The sequence below is a fragment of the Urocitellus parryii genome, unplaced genomic scaffold, assembly GCF_045843805.1.
Source record: "Urocitellus parryii isolate mUroPar1 unplaced genomic scaffold, mUroPar1.hap1 Scaffold_40, whole genome shotgun sequence".
Classification (NCBI taxonomy): domain Eukaryota; kingdom Metazoa; phylum Chordata; class Mammalia; order Rodentia; family Sciuridae; genus Urocitellus; species Urocitellus parryii.
The window spans coordinates 3,890,793-3,907,018 of record NW_027553586.1 but is presented as its reverse complement, the minus strand read 5'-3'; the positions used below and the strand labels follow the sequence as shown (position 1 = coordinate 3,907,018).

The 16,226-nt window shown below is 51.5% G+C and overlaps 1 protein-coding gene across 5 annotated transcripts in view; it reads right to left on the bottom strand.

Annotated features, from left to right (window-relative positions):
* The window catches only part of LOC144252291 (endothelin-converting enzyme 1-like), a 42,875-nt gene extending 32,103 nt beyond the window's left edge, over positions 1–10,772 (bottom strand). Inside the window, exons 1-6 of one of the 5 annotated variants that reach the window (XM_077794706.1) lie at positions 10,752–10,772; positions 10,055–10,122; positions 9,180–9,357; positions 7,686–7,781; positions 2,886–2,970; positions 1,122–1,324 (exon numbers count right to left, since the gene is read on the bottom strand). In XM_077794706.1, coding sequence (XP_077650832.1) covers positions 1,221–1,324; positions 2,886–2,970; positions 7,686–7,781; positions 9,180–9,287 — 393 coding nt within the window. In that variant the 5' untranslated portion in view covers positions 9,288–9,357; positions 10,055–10,122; positions 10,752–10,772 and the 3' untranslated portion in view covers positions 1,122–1,220. Of the gene's footprint in view, positions 1–1,121; positions 1,325–2,885; positions 2,971–4,650; positions 6,943–7,685; positions 7,782–9,179; positions 9,497–10,054; positions 10,123–10,751 lie in introns of those variants that run through there. The other 4 variants (XM_077794710.1, XM_077794708.1, XM_077794709.1 and 1 more) reach the window with 4 other exon arrangements.
* Between the last annotated feature and the right edge of the window lie 5,454 nt (positions 10,773–16,226).

Sequence of the window (16,226 nt, the reverse complement as noted above, 5' to 3'; positions counted from 1 at the left end):
GGGTGAGCCTGTCCACACAGCAGCAAGCAGCTCCCCAGGCACACTCAGGGACCAGGCCCATGAGCTGTGATGTCACAGCTGGAAGGAAGAGCTAGGGCTGGGGTAATGGAAACAAGGATGAGAGAGAGAGAGAGAGAGAGAGAGAGAGAGAGAGAGAGAGAGAGAGAGAGAGAGAGAGAGAAGTGACAAAAAGGCTGATATTGGACCATATGAGCACAAGGAAATGATAATCTGAGGCCAAGACAAGTGACATCTATGCCTCTGAGCTTCTGAAAATTCTGAAGCTATGTGTCAATGTTAACATCACTTTGAAGAGAATGAATGTCAAAGAAAAGAGTGGTTTATGAACATCCCAAATCCTGACTTTGATATTAAATGGATGGAACATGATGGCAAAATCAAAACTTTTTTTGATGTTTTTTCTCTTGGCGTTTTCCCATACATTCTATCTTCATTTCTCTAAGAGTGGTCACACATTTTTATATTTTAATGCAACAAGGCAAATTGGTGCTTGTAACTATGATGACCACAGTCAAGAATTTTTTTTCCCCTGGTGAATCTTTTCCTACCAAAAATTGGGTCTTGAGAATTTTCTGTGAAAATCAAGCAGGAATAGTGTCAGTTTATAAGGACTTGGAGAAAGGAACCTCTTAATCTCGTCAAAATCATACATTTTAAAAAATATTTTTGCCAAACGGAATTACCAATCGGTTCTCCTCTGTAAGCTCATGATTTAAAAATGCAAGGGGTCTTTTGGGGGGCTGGGATCCAGTACAACATCTATAATACTCATATGGGTGTTTGCAGATTAGCTCCCTTAACAGCCAATGATGGTGCTTTGAAAACGTACACATGTCACAATTGTCCCTGAAAGTCAAGCAGCTCAGCTCTCCCCATAGAATCACAAGAATTTCACAGCCTTTTCAATGATCATATTATTCACCAGTGGTCTTCAAATACCTCTGAAACCTTAAGAAGAATTTCTTTTTTAAGTTTTTTTTTTTCAACTTTCTAAGCCCAACAACTCAATATAATTTTTTTTCCCTAAACCTCTTTGTTCGAATTGCACCTCTTGGAACTACACTTGCATTATTTTCTCAAGACTTGCTGCAACTCCAGATTCTTTTGTATTGTAATGAACTAGCCATGCCTTCCAGCTCCCTGTGGCCAAGTTCTGCAGGGCATCTGCCACCCCTTCCAGTGTGTCTGGGTTTGAGCACTCAGAGAGCAGTGTGAAGTAGGGTTTGACTATGGAGGGGTGCCACAGCATCTGGATCCCTTTGGGTGGTTCTGCATAGTCTGGAAGAGGTCCTAATCCATCCCACTGGTGGAAGAAAAATGAGAGAGTAAATGTCTTTAACAACTTTCTCATATTTCCATCCTCAAACATCACAAACAAAACAAAAGCAGGTGTTATAGAATCCAGTGAATACTGGTGACAGGGAAGGTCAACTGTTCAGGGATTAGGAGAGCCATTCCTGCCACAGAGAGCTTAGGATGGAGTTTGTGGGGGATTGGGACATGTATAAAAGTGTTTGCAACTGGTAGCCACCCAGGATTAGCTCTCTGAGAACTACTCTGACACAACCTACACAGGAAAGATCAAGCAGAGATGGGGCAGTTTTGGATGGATGGAAGAAGGCTAAAGATCAAGGTAGTACACATTATATTTACATATATCAGCTGTTGCATCAAAAGTTATCAACAATGGAAAGCCTGCACTAATGCAAAATTATAATAATTTATTCATGACTCATGCATAACTGTTGTCAATTCTTACATAATTTGTAAAAACATATTTGCTTGATTTGTGGTACCATATTGCATCTAACAAAAAAATGACAGAATGGATGAAAGAGAGAAAATTGCTATGGTTTATTAGATGCACTGACATGAGCTATAGGCAAATCTGGATCTTACAGCAATTCTGATAGTTAAATTTGCTTTGAATTAAACATAATGAATAATGGGAGAGTGTGTAATTAAAAATTAATTACACCTAATTTTAAAATTATGGCTTATATGCACAAAGAAATACCAGTCTATGACTAGAAATGAGAGTTATAAAGATTATAGCAATTTGGACAAATGATAACAATAAAAGTTAAATGAACAAATAAGATTCAAAGCACAATGGGAGATGGTGCTTTTCCCTAAGCAACATGCATCATAAAAACATGCAACAATTATAAAAGATGTTTTGATAAAATGTTTCTTTCATTTTTGTCTACACTTCAAATCTTCTATCTTCACTATGACTTTAAAAAATATTAAAAATTGAAATAATGATTCTGACCTTTGATTACATGAAGTTTTTGACTTCATTTATTAAATGGTTCATTTCTCCACTCACGAAGTGCTTCCTCTATCTTACACTAATTCCTATATATGTGCAGGGTTGTCTCTGGCTTCTGGTCTATTCCAGTTTGGTACCTGTTCCTAACCTATAGCAGCTCTCATTTACCATTGCTTTATAAATATTTACATATGGAATATATCTCCTTCGTTGTTTCAATTTTTTTTTTTCAGAATTGTCCTGATTGTGCTTTTTCCCTTTCATGTGAAGCAGCTCGTCAAATTCTATGCAAAATGATCTTGGGGTTTTGGCTGAGAGTACGCTGAAATCACACATTAATTTGGGGAGAGCTGGCATTGAATATTACATTGGACTTTTCCGCCCACCAGCAGGGTGCTCAAGGGCATTCTCTGATGGTCTTTGGTAAAGTTTCTCAGTTTTCTCTTCTGAGGTTTTCCAAGTTCTGGTTGGGCTCTTCAGTGGACCAAACTCTTTACAAGTTTAAAGTCTGTCCTAACCCCCTGCTCCCTCACCCTTTCAGAGGCCTCTGCAGGCCCTTCTGCTTACACGATTGTTACAGATTGCTTACTTTTTCCAGCTGTTCCCAAGTTACATCCTGTGTGTTTCCACATGTGTCGGGTGAAGTCTGAAGGGCCAGGCTGGGGTTTCAAGTCCTGTTTGGGGGGAGAACAAGGTTGGGCGAGGATCTAGGAAGATGAGGACGGCAAGGGGCCCTGGGACCCCAGCCCAGGGAGGAAGGAGCCTGTCCTTAGTCCCTGGGAGGTGGCCTGTCTGGAGGGAGGGCATCTGCAGGCCCAGGGCTGGGGGAAGGGTGGCTAAAAGCTCCCTTCTTGGGAAAAGGGTGGGCAGCAGCCAGCTCCTCCATCCTGTGCCTTCATATGTGTGTGTGTGTGTGTGTACGCGCATGCGTGTTCTGCACACGTGGCATCCCTGGGGCATTGTTTCTAGCGGCTTCTCACGTTTTCCAAGCAAGCGGCCTGGGTTCAGAACCCAGCTCAGCCACTTCCTGCCCTGCAACCCAGTGTCCCTGAATGACACCTCCTCTGAGCATCAGGGCTGAGAAATTCTCTGTCCCACAGACTGTGAGCTCCAGGGGAGGCGGGTGAGAACTCTTGCACATGGCTGCACTCCAATAGGCACATGACTCATGGCGGGTCTAAACAGAATTCACGCATCCATCCTGCTGGGGAGGGGTGTGCCCTCTGTGCAGAGAACATTCCAGCCTGAAGGACAAAAGGGACCCAGAGCCTCAGTGGGAAAGGGCTTGGCCTGTTTGGGCTCCAGAAAGAAGCTGGAGGCCTGGGGTGTGGCTCAGTGGGGCGCTTGCAGCCTGAGGCCTGGTTAACCCCAGCACTGCCCCAGACAAAACAAACAGGACACAACAGGGTCAAACACAAGAGGTAGGAGCCAGTGACAGAGAGGGACCTACTCTTTTAACAGGCTGCTCTCCTGAGGACAAGAGGTGGAGGGGAGGGGGCTCTCCCAGCTGCCCCGAAGAGAGACACTGGGGCCTATTGGCCTCGCAGGCCCCTTCACACCTCATGGGGACAATCTGAGCTCAAAGCATATCACTCTCTCTGGCATCCTCAGTCGCCCATGCCTGATGGTTACCAAGACAGAAGAAGAGAGTACATTGTAGGTCTTATAGCCAGAGAAACGACCTACTCCTTTTAAAGACAGGTAGAGTCAGGCCGGGCTTGGTGACCCACACCCGTAACCCCAGAGACTTGGGAGGCCAACACCTTAATCTGTCGTGTAGGCCACTGTGTTTGTGGTACCCAGTTACAACAGTCCTAGTAAACTAATACCCTCTGGAAGGAGAGGAAAGCCTGTGTGAGCCCCCCCATGCAGACCTGAAGCTTCCTAGAGGAGGTGATGGTGAGTGGGGCACTGAAGGATGGTAGGAGTTCACCAGGTGGGGAAGTCAGAACATTCCAGGCAGCAGGAAGAACACATGTAAAAGCCAGGGGAGGCTGTTTTTTGGACCTCTTTGAATTTCCTGCCTGCCCTGCCCAAGCATCTGAGATCCAGAAACTCTTTTGCTCTGAGATAATGGAAAGATGACATTGACCAGGGAGCCCCTTGGGCCCAGGCCATGAGATGCATCATTCTCACGGGTAGGGGGTGCACACAAGCCTGCCCATGAAGCCCGGCTGGCTGGGGGGGGTGCCGGCTAGGTGGGTGCAGGCAGGAAGAAGCTCCAGCTGTTCCTCAGGGTCCAAAGCCTCTTCCTAGTGAGGCTAGGGTGGGCCGCTCTGGGCTGGCTGGGGCTTTCTTGTGGTTCCAAAGGATGCACAGCACCCTGGAAGGACACTCACACACAAGTGGCTCTCGATACAAGTACTTTATTTTAATTACAATAGTGCCACACAAAACTACAGTAGCACGAAACATAATACAAAAAATAGATTCCCACCTCCAAACCCCACACCCATGTGCCCACAGAGAAGCAAGCCCGAGGCTCCCCTGGTCTTGGGAGTGCAGCTGCCCATCTCCCCTTGGCCTTGACACTGTGGAGGGGCAATGGGAGTGGGGACGCTGCCTCTGCGTGGGCCTGGACTTCTCCCCCTGCCCCCGCACATCCTGACGGGGAGTGCCATCTCCATTCCCTCTGGCTAGACTCCAGCCCAAGACACTTGTGTCTGTCTGGTAGTGCTGACAGTTTCCTGGACCACCCTTCCCTGGGGAAGGCAGGAGGGTGGGGCAGCGAAGGAAAAGGCCCACCTCCCAGGTGGCTGGCTCTAGATCCTTCCCTGGTTCCTTCTTCTCTTTCTCCCAAAGAGCTCCCAGGCCTTGAACTTGTGAGGAAGAGGGGCCTCGCCTGGAGCCCACTCACAAGCCTCCTGCTGACCTGAGCTGTCTGTGCCTCTTGGACAAGGCTTCCTCGGTAAGGGGCGCGCCATGGGGCAGGGCCTGGTCTCTCACAGGAGCTTCTGTGCAGCTGCAGTCGGGCCCACCTACCTGGTGGAGCCTGAGCATCTGCTGTTGGCAGGAGCTGTGGCCTCTAGGAAGGGGTGACCTTCTTGGTCTCTTGACTCCACGGGCCAGACTGCGCTGAGGAACCCTTCCCTTAGCCTAAGGAGGGGAGCCTGTCCAGCTGCAGGGGCCGTCCTGATCTAAACCAGGAGGCCTTGATGGCTGGAGCCCAGGGTGAGGGCAGTGGCATCTACCTTCTACTACCCAGAGCCACAGCCCTGCAGGCCAGAGCTCCTGGGGGCTGAGGGGTGGCCCTGTGAGCATCAGGAGTGGGAGTATGGCCTTGGGTTCCAATCAGGACACTTGGGGGCTCCACTGAGGAGGCCAGGGGCCGCTGGGGCAGGGGTCATCTCCTCAGCACGGCCCAGGCCGCAGCCTCAGATAAGGCACTAGAGAACTGGTCTGGAAGCTGACCAGGCTGGGGGATGAGGATGGAGCTCAGGGGAGGATCTGGACACTTCTGCAGACAAGAATGGCAGTCTCTTTCCTCCTTCCCTTGGGGGAGAGGGATCCTGCAAGGCAGAACCAAGAATGGCTGGGGTGGGGGGTTGCTACAGAGAAGCAACAGGTCCCGCGGGGTGACCCGAAGAGGAAGGGCCAAAAGAGAAGGTCTAAGGGCAGCTGCATGCATCTGGTGCTGGAGGGCCCTGTGCTCCAGATCCAGGGCGCTTGGGTGTCCTCAGACTATGCTGGGGACCCTGACCTGGCTTCATCTGCCATAGCCATCAGTCCCCTGCTGTGACTGTGGGGATGAGATCTTCCTTGCTGGGGTTTCCATGGTTGAACTCTGGGGACAGGGGCAGCAAGCTGAGAGCAGCTGGCCATGAACTGGGCCTCTGCCTGGCTCCCACATTTTCTGTCTGTGGGTGGCCATGCAGTAGTCACCACAGTCAGAGGATTTGCTTAGTGGCCTGGGGCAGGTGTGTGTGTGTGTCCCTGCCTCAGCCCAGCCTTGCAGTGAGGGGGTAAATCAGTGGGGCTTCCTTATCCACAGGTTATTTAGGAAAAAAAAGAAAACATAATAAATATAACAATCCTTCCCGCAAAAAAAAGTGTTTTAAATGCATTTTTCCCTGAAGATTTCCAGTGTATTCCACAATGTTTAAAAAATAGTTTCCCCAAAAAACATATCTTAAAGCATTTGACACAGTGGTAATTGTGGTCTATGTGGTGCTGGATGTGGGCGAGGGGGCTGTGTCCCCCGGCCCTTGTCGCTGTGGGGCCCAGGCCTGGTGAGCCACCAGCCTGATACCCGAATGCCCGCTGGAGCTGGTGCACGCTGGGACGCCGGGGAGCAACTCGGGTATGTGGAGGACCCCACCTGGCCCAGTGCTGGCTGCAAACCCTCCAGTTCGGGGAAGGGGCCCTGGGCGGCCAAGGGCTGGAAGGAGGGGCAGACTTGGCAGCCTCCCCTCGGGGCTCATCCTTAGCCCCTTCCTCTCCTCCGTCTTGGCTCTCTGTGCTCTGCCCTTTACCAGACTTCACATTTGTGACAAGGGTTCATGGGTGACCCAAGGGGGCAGTGGAAGTGTTCTGAGAACTCTTTGGAATTGGAGAGGGAGCCGATGACCCTGAAGCGGGAGGGGCTGTGGGGGGTCGGTGATGATGCCTTCGTGGGAGCTCTCGGGCATACGGACAGAGTACCAGACCTTTGAGGGAACAAGGGGGAGAAGCTGGGGTCACTGTGCAGGGGTGGAATGAGCCCTCGCCTGGTGCTCACACCCCAAGGAGTCAGGAAGGCCCGTGGGTGGGTCGGAGGGGAGGCTGGTGTGCGCCTGTGCCCCTCTCTGACGCAGGTGTCACCGAGCTGTGTCTCTTCAGCCAGAGCCGGGTCTCTGTCTGATGCCAACGTACCAGGCTGGGATTCTGCCCAAACTCTACTTTACAAATCTTGGATTTAGTCCAGATCTCATCTTTACTGGGCAGGACACTCTCTCGTGAAGCAGCTCTGGGAATCAACTGAAGGCCAACTCAAGTGCCGACCTGGTGGGTCTTGATTTCTTTCTCCCCCGGTTCTGGGGACTGAACCCAGGGCTGCTCTCTCACTGAGCTACATCCCAACCCTTTTCATTTTCTATTTTGAGACAGGGTCTTGCTAAGTTGCTGAGGCTGACCTCGAACTTGTGATCCTCCTGTCTCAGCTTCCCAAGGAGCTGGGATTACAGGCGTGCATTACCATGTCTGGCTATGTTAAGAAGTTTCTAGAACCCCAGAACCAGGAGGGGCCTACTCCACCACAAACAGGATACTAGTATTCTTTCTTGGCCCTTTCTTGAATCTCTCTAATGACAGGAAGCTCACCTCCTCACAGGGTAATGACCTGAAGATGGTCTGATGAGTTAGGGAGCTGGTGATCGGAGGGGACCTGTACCTGTTCCCCTAAAGAACTCACCTGTGCAAACCCCAGGAAGAAGAGCTGGTCATTGGTGAGACCCAGCGTGGGCAAGGTCTGCTCCTCCCCATTCTTCTTTACCCAGTTCTGGTAAGCCTGGGAGGAGAGAAGGCCAGAGGTTGAGGGCAGCCAAGACATAGGGGCGAGGGGCTAGTGTGCAGGCCGGGGCTGGTTTCTGGGGTCTGGGCCTCGGCTCAGCCTGGAGGATCCCTCTTCTTTCTCTGCTCCCTCCCTAAAGGGGAGTGCAATCAACCCCAAGGCCTAAAACGCCATACAATGCCAATGGCTCTCCAACGTGCACTTTGGCGCCAGCCTCTTCCCTGATCTGGATATTCAACTGCCTTAGCAGGACACCCAAGGTCACATCCAACTCAGCATGGCACAGAGGAATAAGTCACACACACACGTAACCTCACCAAACCTGCCACCATACGATGGCACCACCACCTTCCTAGTTACTCAGGCTCAAATCCCAGAGTGCCCCCCAACTCTTCCAGCCAAGCCAAACACCCCAAATCTGACCCTCCTCACCCTTCCCCCTGTTCCACACGGCCTCTTGCCTGGGTAACCACACAACAGCTTCCAACGGGTCGCCCTGACTCAGAGGAACGGAGGACACAAGCCTGGTCCCCTCCTCATGTGGCAAACTGTCTAGGGCGGGTGTTGGCAGACCTCCTCTGTGAGGGCCAGAGTAGATGTTCCAGCTTTGGGGCTACCGGTCCCTGTTGAACTATCCTCCTCTGTATTCAGAGTGCAAAAGTAGCCACAGGCAACCTGTGGACACAGTGTGGCCAGGTCCCCCAAACCTACAGGGACAGGCTGGGGCTGGATTTGCCCACGGGCTGTGGGCTTGCAGACCTGCCTTAAAGAAGGATTTAGATAATGTCTCCTGTTTGACCCTGTAGTGGCTCCCACTGTCACCAGAATAGAAACAAGCTCCTTTCTCAGTGACAGAGGCCCTTGCTTCCCACTCCTTCCATCACCCCCTGCCCCTGGCCCTTTTTCCTTGGTGAGTTGCCAGGCTGCCTCTCGGGCCGGGACCTGTGTCTGAGTCACTTGCTTTCACCTCTGGCCACCTGAGGGTGTAGGTCAGGGGCTCAGAGCCAAGCCAATGAGCTCAGATGGTAGCCACTTACTCTAGACTAGGATCAGAACCCAGAACTGGCTCTGTGCTCAGTGTCCTCCTGGGCCCTGCTGCCCTACCTGGCAGTGGGTTCCCCCTCAAAGGTAAGAAGGGGCCGGCTCTGCAGGTGGACCCCACCCTGGCTCTCTCCCGGGTCTCTCAGGCAGGTGGTCTCTGAGCACAGGGCCTTGGGCACCCGGCTCAGGCTCTGCATCCACAGTCAGTGCTCATGTCCTCCCCACCCCCACCGACAGATGAGGAAACTGAGGCACAGCACTCCTGCAGTTTGCCAGGCGTCTCTACGCTGACCTACTGATGAGGCATCTGGACAGATGTGGACCTGGACAGGTGCACAGGGGGAGCAGACCCACCCGATAGGCCGCCTTGAGGCCCCCATTGTCTGCGATGTTCTCCCCAAGGGTGTGGCGGCCGTTCACGGGCTCCCCATTCACGCTGTAGCTGCTATACTGCTCCACCATGGACTCCCTCTGCTGCTTGAGGAGTTCTTCCACCAGGGCTGGAGGTTCCTGTCCTTGTCATACTCCCGCCCTGTGGTCGGAGCGCAGGAGTGGCACCGTGGGACCTGTCCCTGCTATCGCTCTTCTCTCCCAGTGACAAGTGGGTTCCTCTGTCTGACCCCCACCCTCCAGCCTGCACAGGGACAGGATGCCCATCAGAGGGCCAGAGGACGGGCCAGACCGAGTGGGAGAGGGTGGGGGAAAGTGGCCAGGCAGGCGGCCGAGCGGCTGTACAAAGGCTCGAGGCGTGGGGTGGATCTCCACTGGCCAAGGGCCTCGGATCCCAAGGAATGGAGGCCAGCAAGGGGCCAGTGGAGTTGACAGAATCAGGAGCACATGACAGGCCTGGTCTCCAGGGTCTCTTCCACTTCCTTCTTGTCCCCAAGCAGGGGGCAGTTGAGGAAGACCCTGGACATTAGCTGCTGAGGAGGGTGTGACTTCCACGTCTCTGATTCCCACTGAGCACCGAGCACCCAGCACCCTCTAGAAGGTGCTAGCTATAGTCTTCACATGATCCTCTCCACCCCCACCTGGATCTGTTGCACCCATTTTGCAGATAAGGAGGCTTGGGGAATGACGTAACTTGCCGAGTTGTGAGCATTTGGCAAGTAGCTGAGCCAGGGTTTAGACTCTGGTCCTTCTCTCCAAAGCTAAGTCCCAGGGAGCAGAGGCAGCGGGGGTTAAGAAGCTGATGGGCTCTGTCTGGAGGGACCCCAAGGAACCTGTACCTTGATCATCAAAAGCCTGAGTCAGCTCATGGCCCACGACGACACCAATGCCACCAAAGTTTAAGGCCCTGGAGGGAGAAACGCAAAGTGAGAGCAAGGCCTCTGGCTCCTACCCTGTCATGTGGTCCTCACTTCTTGGGCTTGAGATTTAGCAGAGTCTCTCGGGGCTCTGTGGGACACAGCCCTAGAGACAGTGGGAGGCTGGGCAGTCTAAGGGAGCCAGCTGTGCCCTGTGGGTGACATGCTCGTGCTGGACACTCTAGAGGATCACTGTCCCCTCCCACAGACTAGCAGTTAAGCTTTAAAGCAAACGGAGCCTGGGAATGGGCCAGCACCTCTTCCCAAGCTCCACACGGTCATCCCAGGAGTCCAGCTTCTAGTACACTGCCCTCACCCACCAACTCCCTGGCTGTGACTGCTCTAAGCCACCGGCACAGCAGTATTTCCCACATGGGGCTCTTGACTGCACAACTGTGCCACGTTCCCCGGTTGCAGGAGCTTTCGGCCCCAGAGACCCCTGGAGGGAAGGCAGGAGACAGGGGCTGCTGCCCTCTGCACCCACGACGCTGCAATCCTAGGCCACCTGGCCACTGGGGCGCAGATGGCTCAGTAAGATGGCTGTCAGGGTCAGCTGCAGACACAGGGCTGGCTGAGGGGCAGGGGACCCATCGGGGCACCAGCACCAGAGATGGCCTACTTGGGCGAGGAGCGGGTGTAGAAGGGTGCCTGCAGGATCCCAGCCAGAAACACAATCTCATTCTTGGTGGGCGAGTAGTAAGCATTCACCATGGGCGGGGTCATGCTCCACCTGCAAGCAACAGGTGCGAGAGAGCCCAGGCGGTGGGCGGAGTGGAACTCCAGTGGGTTCTTCTTGACCCGGGCCCAAGTCAGCACAAGGACATCGGGCAGCACTGTTTCTGAGGGGGAAACTAGAAAACACCTGAATGTCTATAAATCAGAGATGTCACCTCAGAGGGTGCCACACCAAGGCACTCACAGACAGCAAGAGGGACCATCAGATATTGAATTGAGGTTATTTTTGAGGCTTGAAATGTGTCTAGAAACTGTTCTAAGGTGTGGTCTGTGGACAGTCCCCAAGATCCTCTGGTTTATGATGTCAAAACTATCTTCATTATAACACTGAGACACTTTGCCTCTGCCACTTGTTGAGATGTGCATCAAGGTACAAAAGCAACCGTGGATGACACTGCTGCCGCCTGGGAAGGGAGCCAGGCAAGTCCTAGCAGCCACCTCTCCTTCCCCAGAAGGTGCTCCAACCAAAACAAACCAGCCAGTCATTTTCATTGACAACACCCAGGAAAAAGTAGCCTAACTATTAATTCCATTAAATCTCGGCCCCCAAGTACCAGTCTTTAATATCCTGTGTGACCAATGGGGAAATACCCACGTGGTGCTTCAGGCCTCTCTCATCCTCTTCGGATGACTGACCAGCCATGGAATTTTGGACTTGGGCAACTAGGCAGACATGTTCTTGAAAATGAAAAGGGAAGCTTAGCACCTCAGGGTAAATAATTCACATTTTGTCATTTATTACCAATGATAAAAATGTGAGGTTTCAAAAAAAACTAAAGTTTTAAAGAAAAATTAAAATTTTGGAAAACTTGTATTGACCATCATGAATTTGATAGTACTTTAAGACTTTTCTCAGGAGGTCAACTATGATGTTAACTAATGTGAAAAAAAATTTTTTTTGGCTGCAGTATATGAAAGTGGAAAATCTGTAAATCTTAGTGGAACCACAATTTTTTTTCTTTTCTGTTTTTTTTTTTTTTTCATACTGGGGACTGAACCCAGGGTGTGTAACCACTGAGCCACATCCTCAGCCCTTTTTAATATAGTATTTAGAGACAGGGTCTTGCTGAGTTGCTTAGGGCCTTGCTAAGTTGCTGAGGCTGGCTTTGGACTCATGATCCCTCTGACTCAGCCTCCTTAGCTGCTGTGATTGCAGGCATGTGCTACCATGCCTGGCAAAACGCTATTTTCCAAAGGACCAATGCATGAGGCCATGATTATGTAAAAAATCCAAAAAGTGCAAGACAGATCAATGATTTTAGTGTACAGGGTATGAAAAGTTCATGGATAAGTTTTCAGATTTTTCATATTGTATTTTTTGGGGGGCGCAAGGAGGCTAATGGGGATTGAACTCAGGGCACATGACCACTGAGCCCCAGCCCAGCTCTATATTGTATTGTATTTAGAGACAGGGTCTCACTGAGTTGCTTAGTACCTCACTTTTGCTGAGGCTGGCTTTGAACTTCTGCCCATGCCTCCTGAGCCACTGGGATTACAGGTGTGCACCACCACGACTGGTTCAGATTTTCCACACTGCATTAATCTTTCCTTCCTTGGGGACTGAACCCAGGGGTGCTCTATCACTGGGCTTCATCCCTTGCCCTTATTTTTTACTTTGCTAAATTGCCTAGGTTGGCCTTGAACTTTGGCTCCTTCTGCCTCAGCCACCTGCGTAGCTTGGGTTGTAGATGAATACTGCTGTGTCTGGCTAGAAGACAAGTTTAAGTGAAAAATTTTAATCTATAATTTAAAAAGCCAGGTAAATTGGCAGTAGTGTCTGTGCCATATTCTGAAGGTGAAGGCCCACCTACCTTCTTGTTTATTAGGGGGACCCTGGTTGACAATGGAAAACTTGGAGGAAAAGGATGTTTGAACCTCCATTGCCCACAAGAGGGCGCCAGAGGCAAAGAGGACTAGTTCTGACTTTTGGTAAGATTTATCCTGTTTCAGGAGTGGAGGGACTAGTACTGGGCTGACTACATCTAAATTTCCTGGGGAGACCATTTTAAAAAGAAGGGTCTTTCTCCAGATTATTCTGACTTAAGATCTGGGATAGAAGTTAGGCTATGGCCAGGTGCAGTGGTGCCCAACTGTAATCCCAGCAATTTGGGAGGTAGAGGCAGGAGGATCACATGTTCAAGGCCAGCTTCAGCAACCTAGTGAGGCTCTCAGCAACTTAGTCAAACCCTGTCTTAAGATAAAAAATAAAAAAGGGCTGGGAATTTAGCCCAGTGATAAAGCACTCCTGGGTTCAATCCCCAGGAACTCCCTACCCCCGCTGCAAAAGCCCCCACAACCAAACACCACCATAACAACAACAACAACAAAAAAACTTCAGGAGGCAACCCCCACACCCTCACCCACATTTTTGGCAGTGCTGGGGAGGGAACCCAGGGTCTCAAGTACTAGGCTGTACTCTACCACTGAGCTACACCCTCATCCTAGGGAAATATCTTTGAAACTGCTCCCTAAGGGACACTGATGCACAGTGGGATTTGCAGTGTTTTCATGTGCTTGGTTATCAGTGCCCATCTAGAACCTTCCCCAGCTCTCAGGGAGACAGTGGGAGAAACCACCGCTCCTGTTTGTGAGGAGTTATGGGACATTCACCCATGCGGAGGGCCTCCTCTCAGGGCCTGGCTCTCCCCAGTTCCCACATTGGATTGCTTCAATGACCCCAGAACCAGTTCCCTTCCCTTCTACTTCGAAGATAATGAAATGAAGGCTCTGAATGCGAAGGCCATGAAGCTGGGATGTGGCGCCAGGCCTCCTCGGCCTCAGAGGCCAGGTTCACTCTGCCAACAGGCTGGGCACTGCGGCACACAGACTGGGGCCAGGATGGGCTCTACTCTGGCTTTTTTTGCAGAGGGTTCTGGGGATTGAACTCAGGTGCACTCGACCACTGGGCCACATCCCCAGTCCTCTTTTGTATTTTATTTAGAAACAGGGTCTCACTGAGTTGCTTAGCGCCTCGCCGTTGCTGAGGCTGGCTTTGAACTTGCGATCCCCTTGCCTCAGCCTCTTGAGCTGCTGGGATTACAGACATGTGCCACCGCACCCAGTGGCTTTTGATTTCTTAATTTGAAAAGAGGGCCAATGTGACAGTCACACCTGGCACCTGACAGTGGGTGGGGAAGGCAAGCTCAGCGGGGTGCATCCCCATGGTGGGGAACCAAGGCCTTCCTGGCCGGGCCTGGGGGACTCACTCGTCTCTGTTGGGGGCTTTCCTGAGCTGGTCAGCGGTGACCCTCCATGAGAAGTTGAAAAATCGCATGGCGTTCTCGAAGTAGAGGTCTGGAACTGCCGTGTATTGAAGAAAGAAGCAGAGACACAGGATGAGAGCACGCCCAGAGGAAACTCAGAAACTCAGACCCCTTGAGGTGAAGGGATGGGTCGGCAGGACCAGGGCCAGAGTGTGGGCTGGAGCTGCAGGCTCCACCCCTCCGGAGGCCTCTAACCTGCTGGGCCCAGCAACAACTGTCTCCTTCAGGCGCCTGACAGTGTCACAGTGCTGCAGGACTGTGACGATGGGTGTGTTCTCCCTGTGTTCTATATCCACACTGGCCAATATGGTAGACTCTGGTGACAGGTGGCTACCGAGCATCTCAAATGTGCTAGTGTAATTAAATTTTAATTAACTTAAGTTTTGATGAATTAAATAGCCCCCCATGGCTGGTAGCTAACAAATTGGACAGCACAGATTTAATGAACCATGCTGGAGTCTAGCTCTGAAATGTCAGGGGACAGGTGTTATCACACCCCCACCCCTGGGCAAGGCCTCTCAGCTCCTGACAGGTGCAAAGCCCTCCCCCAGGTCCACTCCAGATCTTTACGGTGTACCCAAGGGCTGCTATAAAACACTGGGCCCTTAGGGGCAGGTCCCTGTCCTGTGGGCCCTTCCTGAGCTATCTCCAGGAGACTCTGGGTCTCGCATCATGATGACCCTGGGGTGTCTGAAATTATTCTTAAGAAACATGGCTGCGGAATGAGTCTCCTATTCTCAGAAGTAATTTTAATAGTCTTAGGTTTTAAATAGAACCATGATGAGAGGTTATTATAATTTCAAAAATGCCTGAATTTCAGAAATTTCACTCATGAGAAGATAGGAAACTATTATTTGGGGCAAAATCACAACCCACTTAAAGGGGTGATGTGCCGAAGGTTCTGGCAGCAAGCAGGGAGGCAGCAATCCCCCTCCACCTCAGCGGAGCGTCACCGTGCATTTGGGATGGCTGCCTCCTCGTTCCCATTCCCATCTCAAGGTCAAAATTTGAGGTCCGAGTTTTCTCTGAGGAGGTCGGGGTACAACCCTGAAGACAGGTGGCCGCTCTGGGGCAGGAGCGGGGGTGTGAGGGGCTTCACTTTCTACCCACCCCGTGGTGTTTTAGGGCCGCGATGCTGGCCAGCTGACCCCAGCCCTGTGGGCTCTGGGCTCAGGGTCAGGTGGTGCTGCACCTTTTAGGATCTGCTTCCCCAAGACCTTTTTTTTTTTTAAATTTTTTAGTTGTAGATGGACATAATATCTTTATTTTTTTATTTATTTAATGTGGTTCTGAGGATCGAACCCAGGCCTCACGTGTGTGAGGCAAGCACTCTGCCACTGAGCCAGCCCCAGCCCCCCTGACCCCCATTTTATGTAGTGCTTGGGTTGAACCAGTTGGAGTCATGATGCGAGGCCAGCGTTCTCCCACTGAGCTAATCCCCTGATGGCTGTCATGATGCCAGGTCAGCCTCCCTGCCTCCAGAAGCCCTGGGTGTCCCGCCCACCTTGGCCCCTCCCCAAGTGGGCACTTGGGATGGCAGGGCGTAAACCACTCACGTCGTTGAACACTTTGTCCAGTTCCTTGGGGTCCATAATGAAGTTGGGGTAGCCTATCACATTGTAGATGGCGTCCGCCTAGATGGGAGGGACACAGAACTGAGCACCCGCGATGCTGGCCAGCTGGCCCCAGCTCTGCGGGCTCTGGGCTCAGGGTTAGGTCAAGGGGCGGGGGATCAGGCACCTCCCCACTTAGGACTTTCACATCTCTTTTTGGAAACATTCCCTCCTTGCCTAACTTATCTTTTTTAAAAAAATATTTATTTTTTAGTTATAGGTGGATACAGTATCTTTTTTTTCTTTACTTTTATGTGGTGCTGAGGATCGAACCCAGTGCCTGACACAGGTGAGGCAAGTGCTCTACCGCTGAGCCACCACCCCAGCCCCCAGTTAATCTTTTGGGTTTCTGATTAAATGTTGCTTCCCCAAGGGAAGCTGCTATAGTCCAAATGTGTCCCCAAAGTTCAAGTGTTGGAACCTTTGGCAGGTGATGAGGTTCTGAGGCTCCGTCCCCCACCACTGGGGAACTGGGAGCTGTGG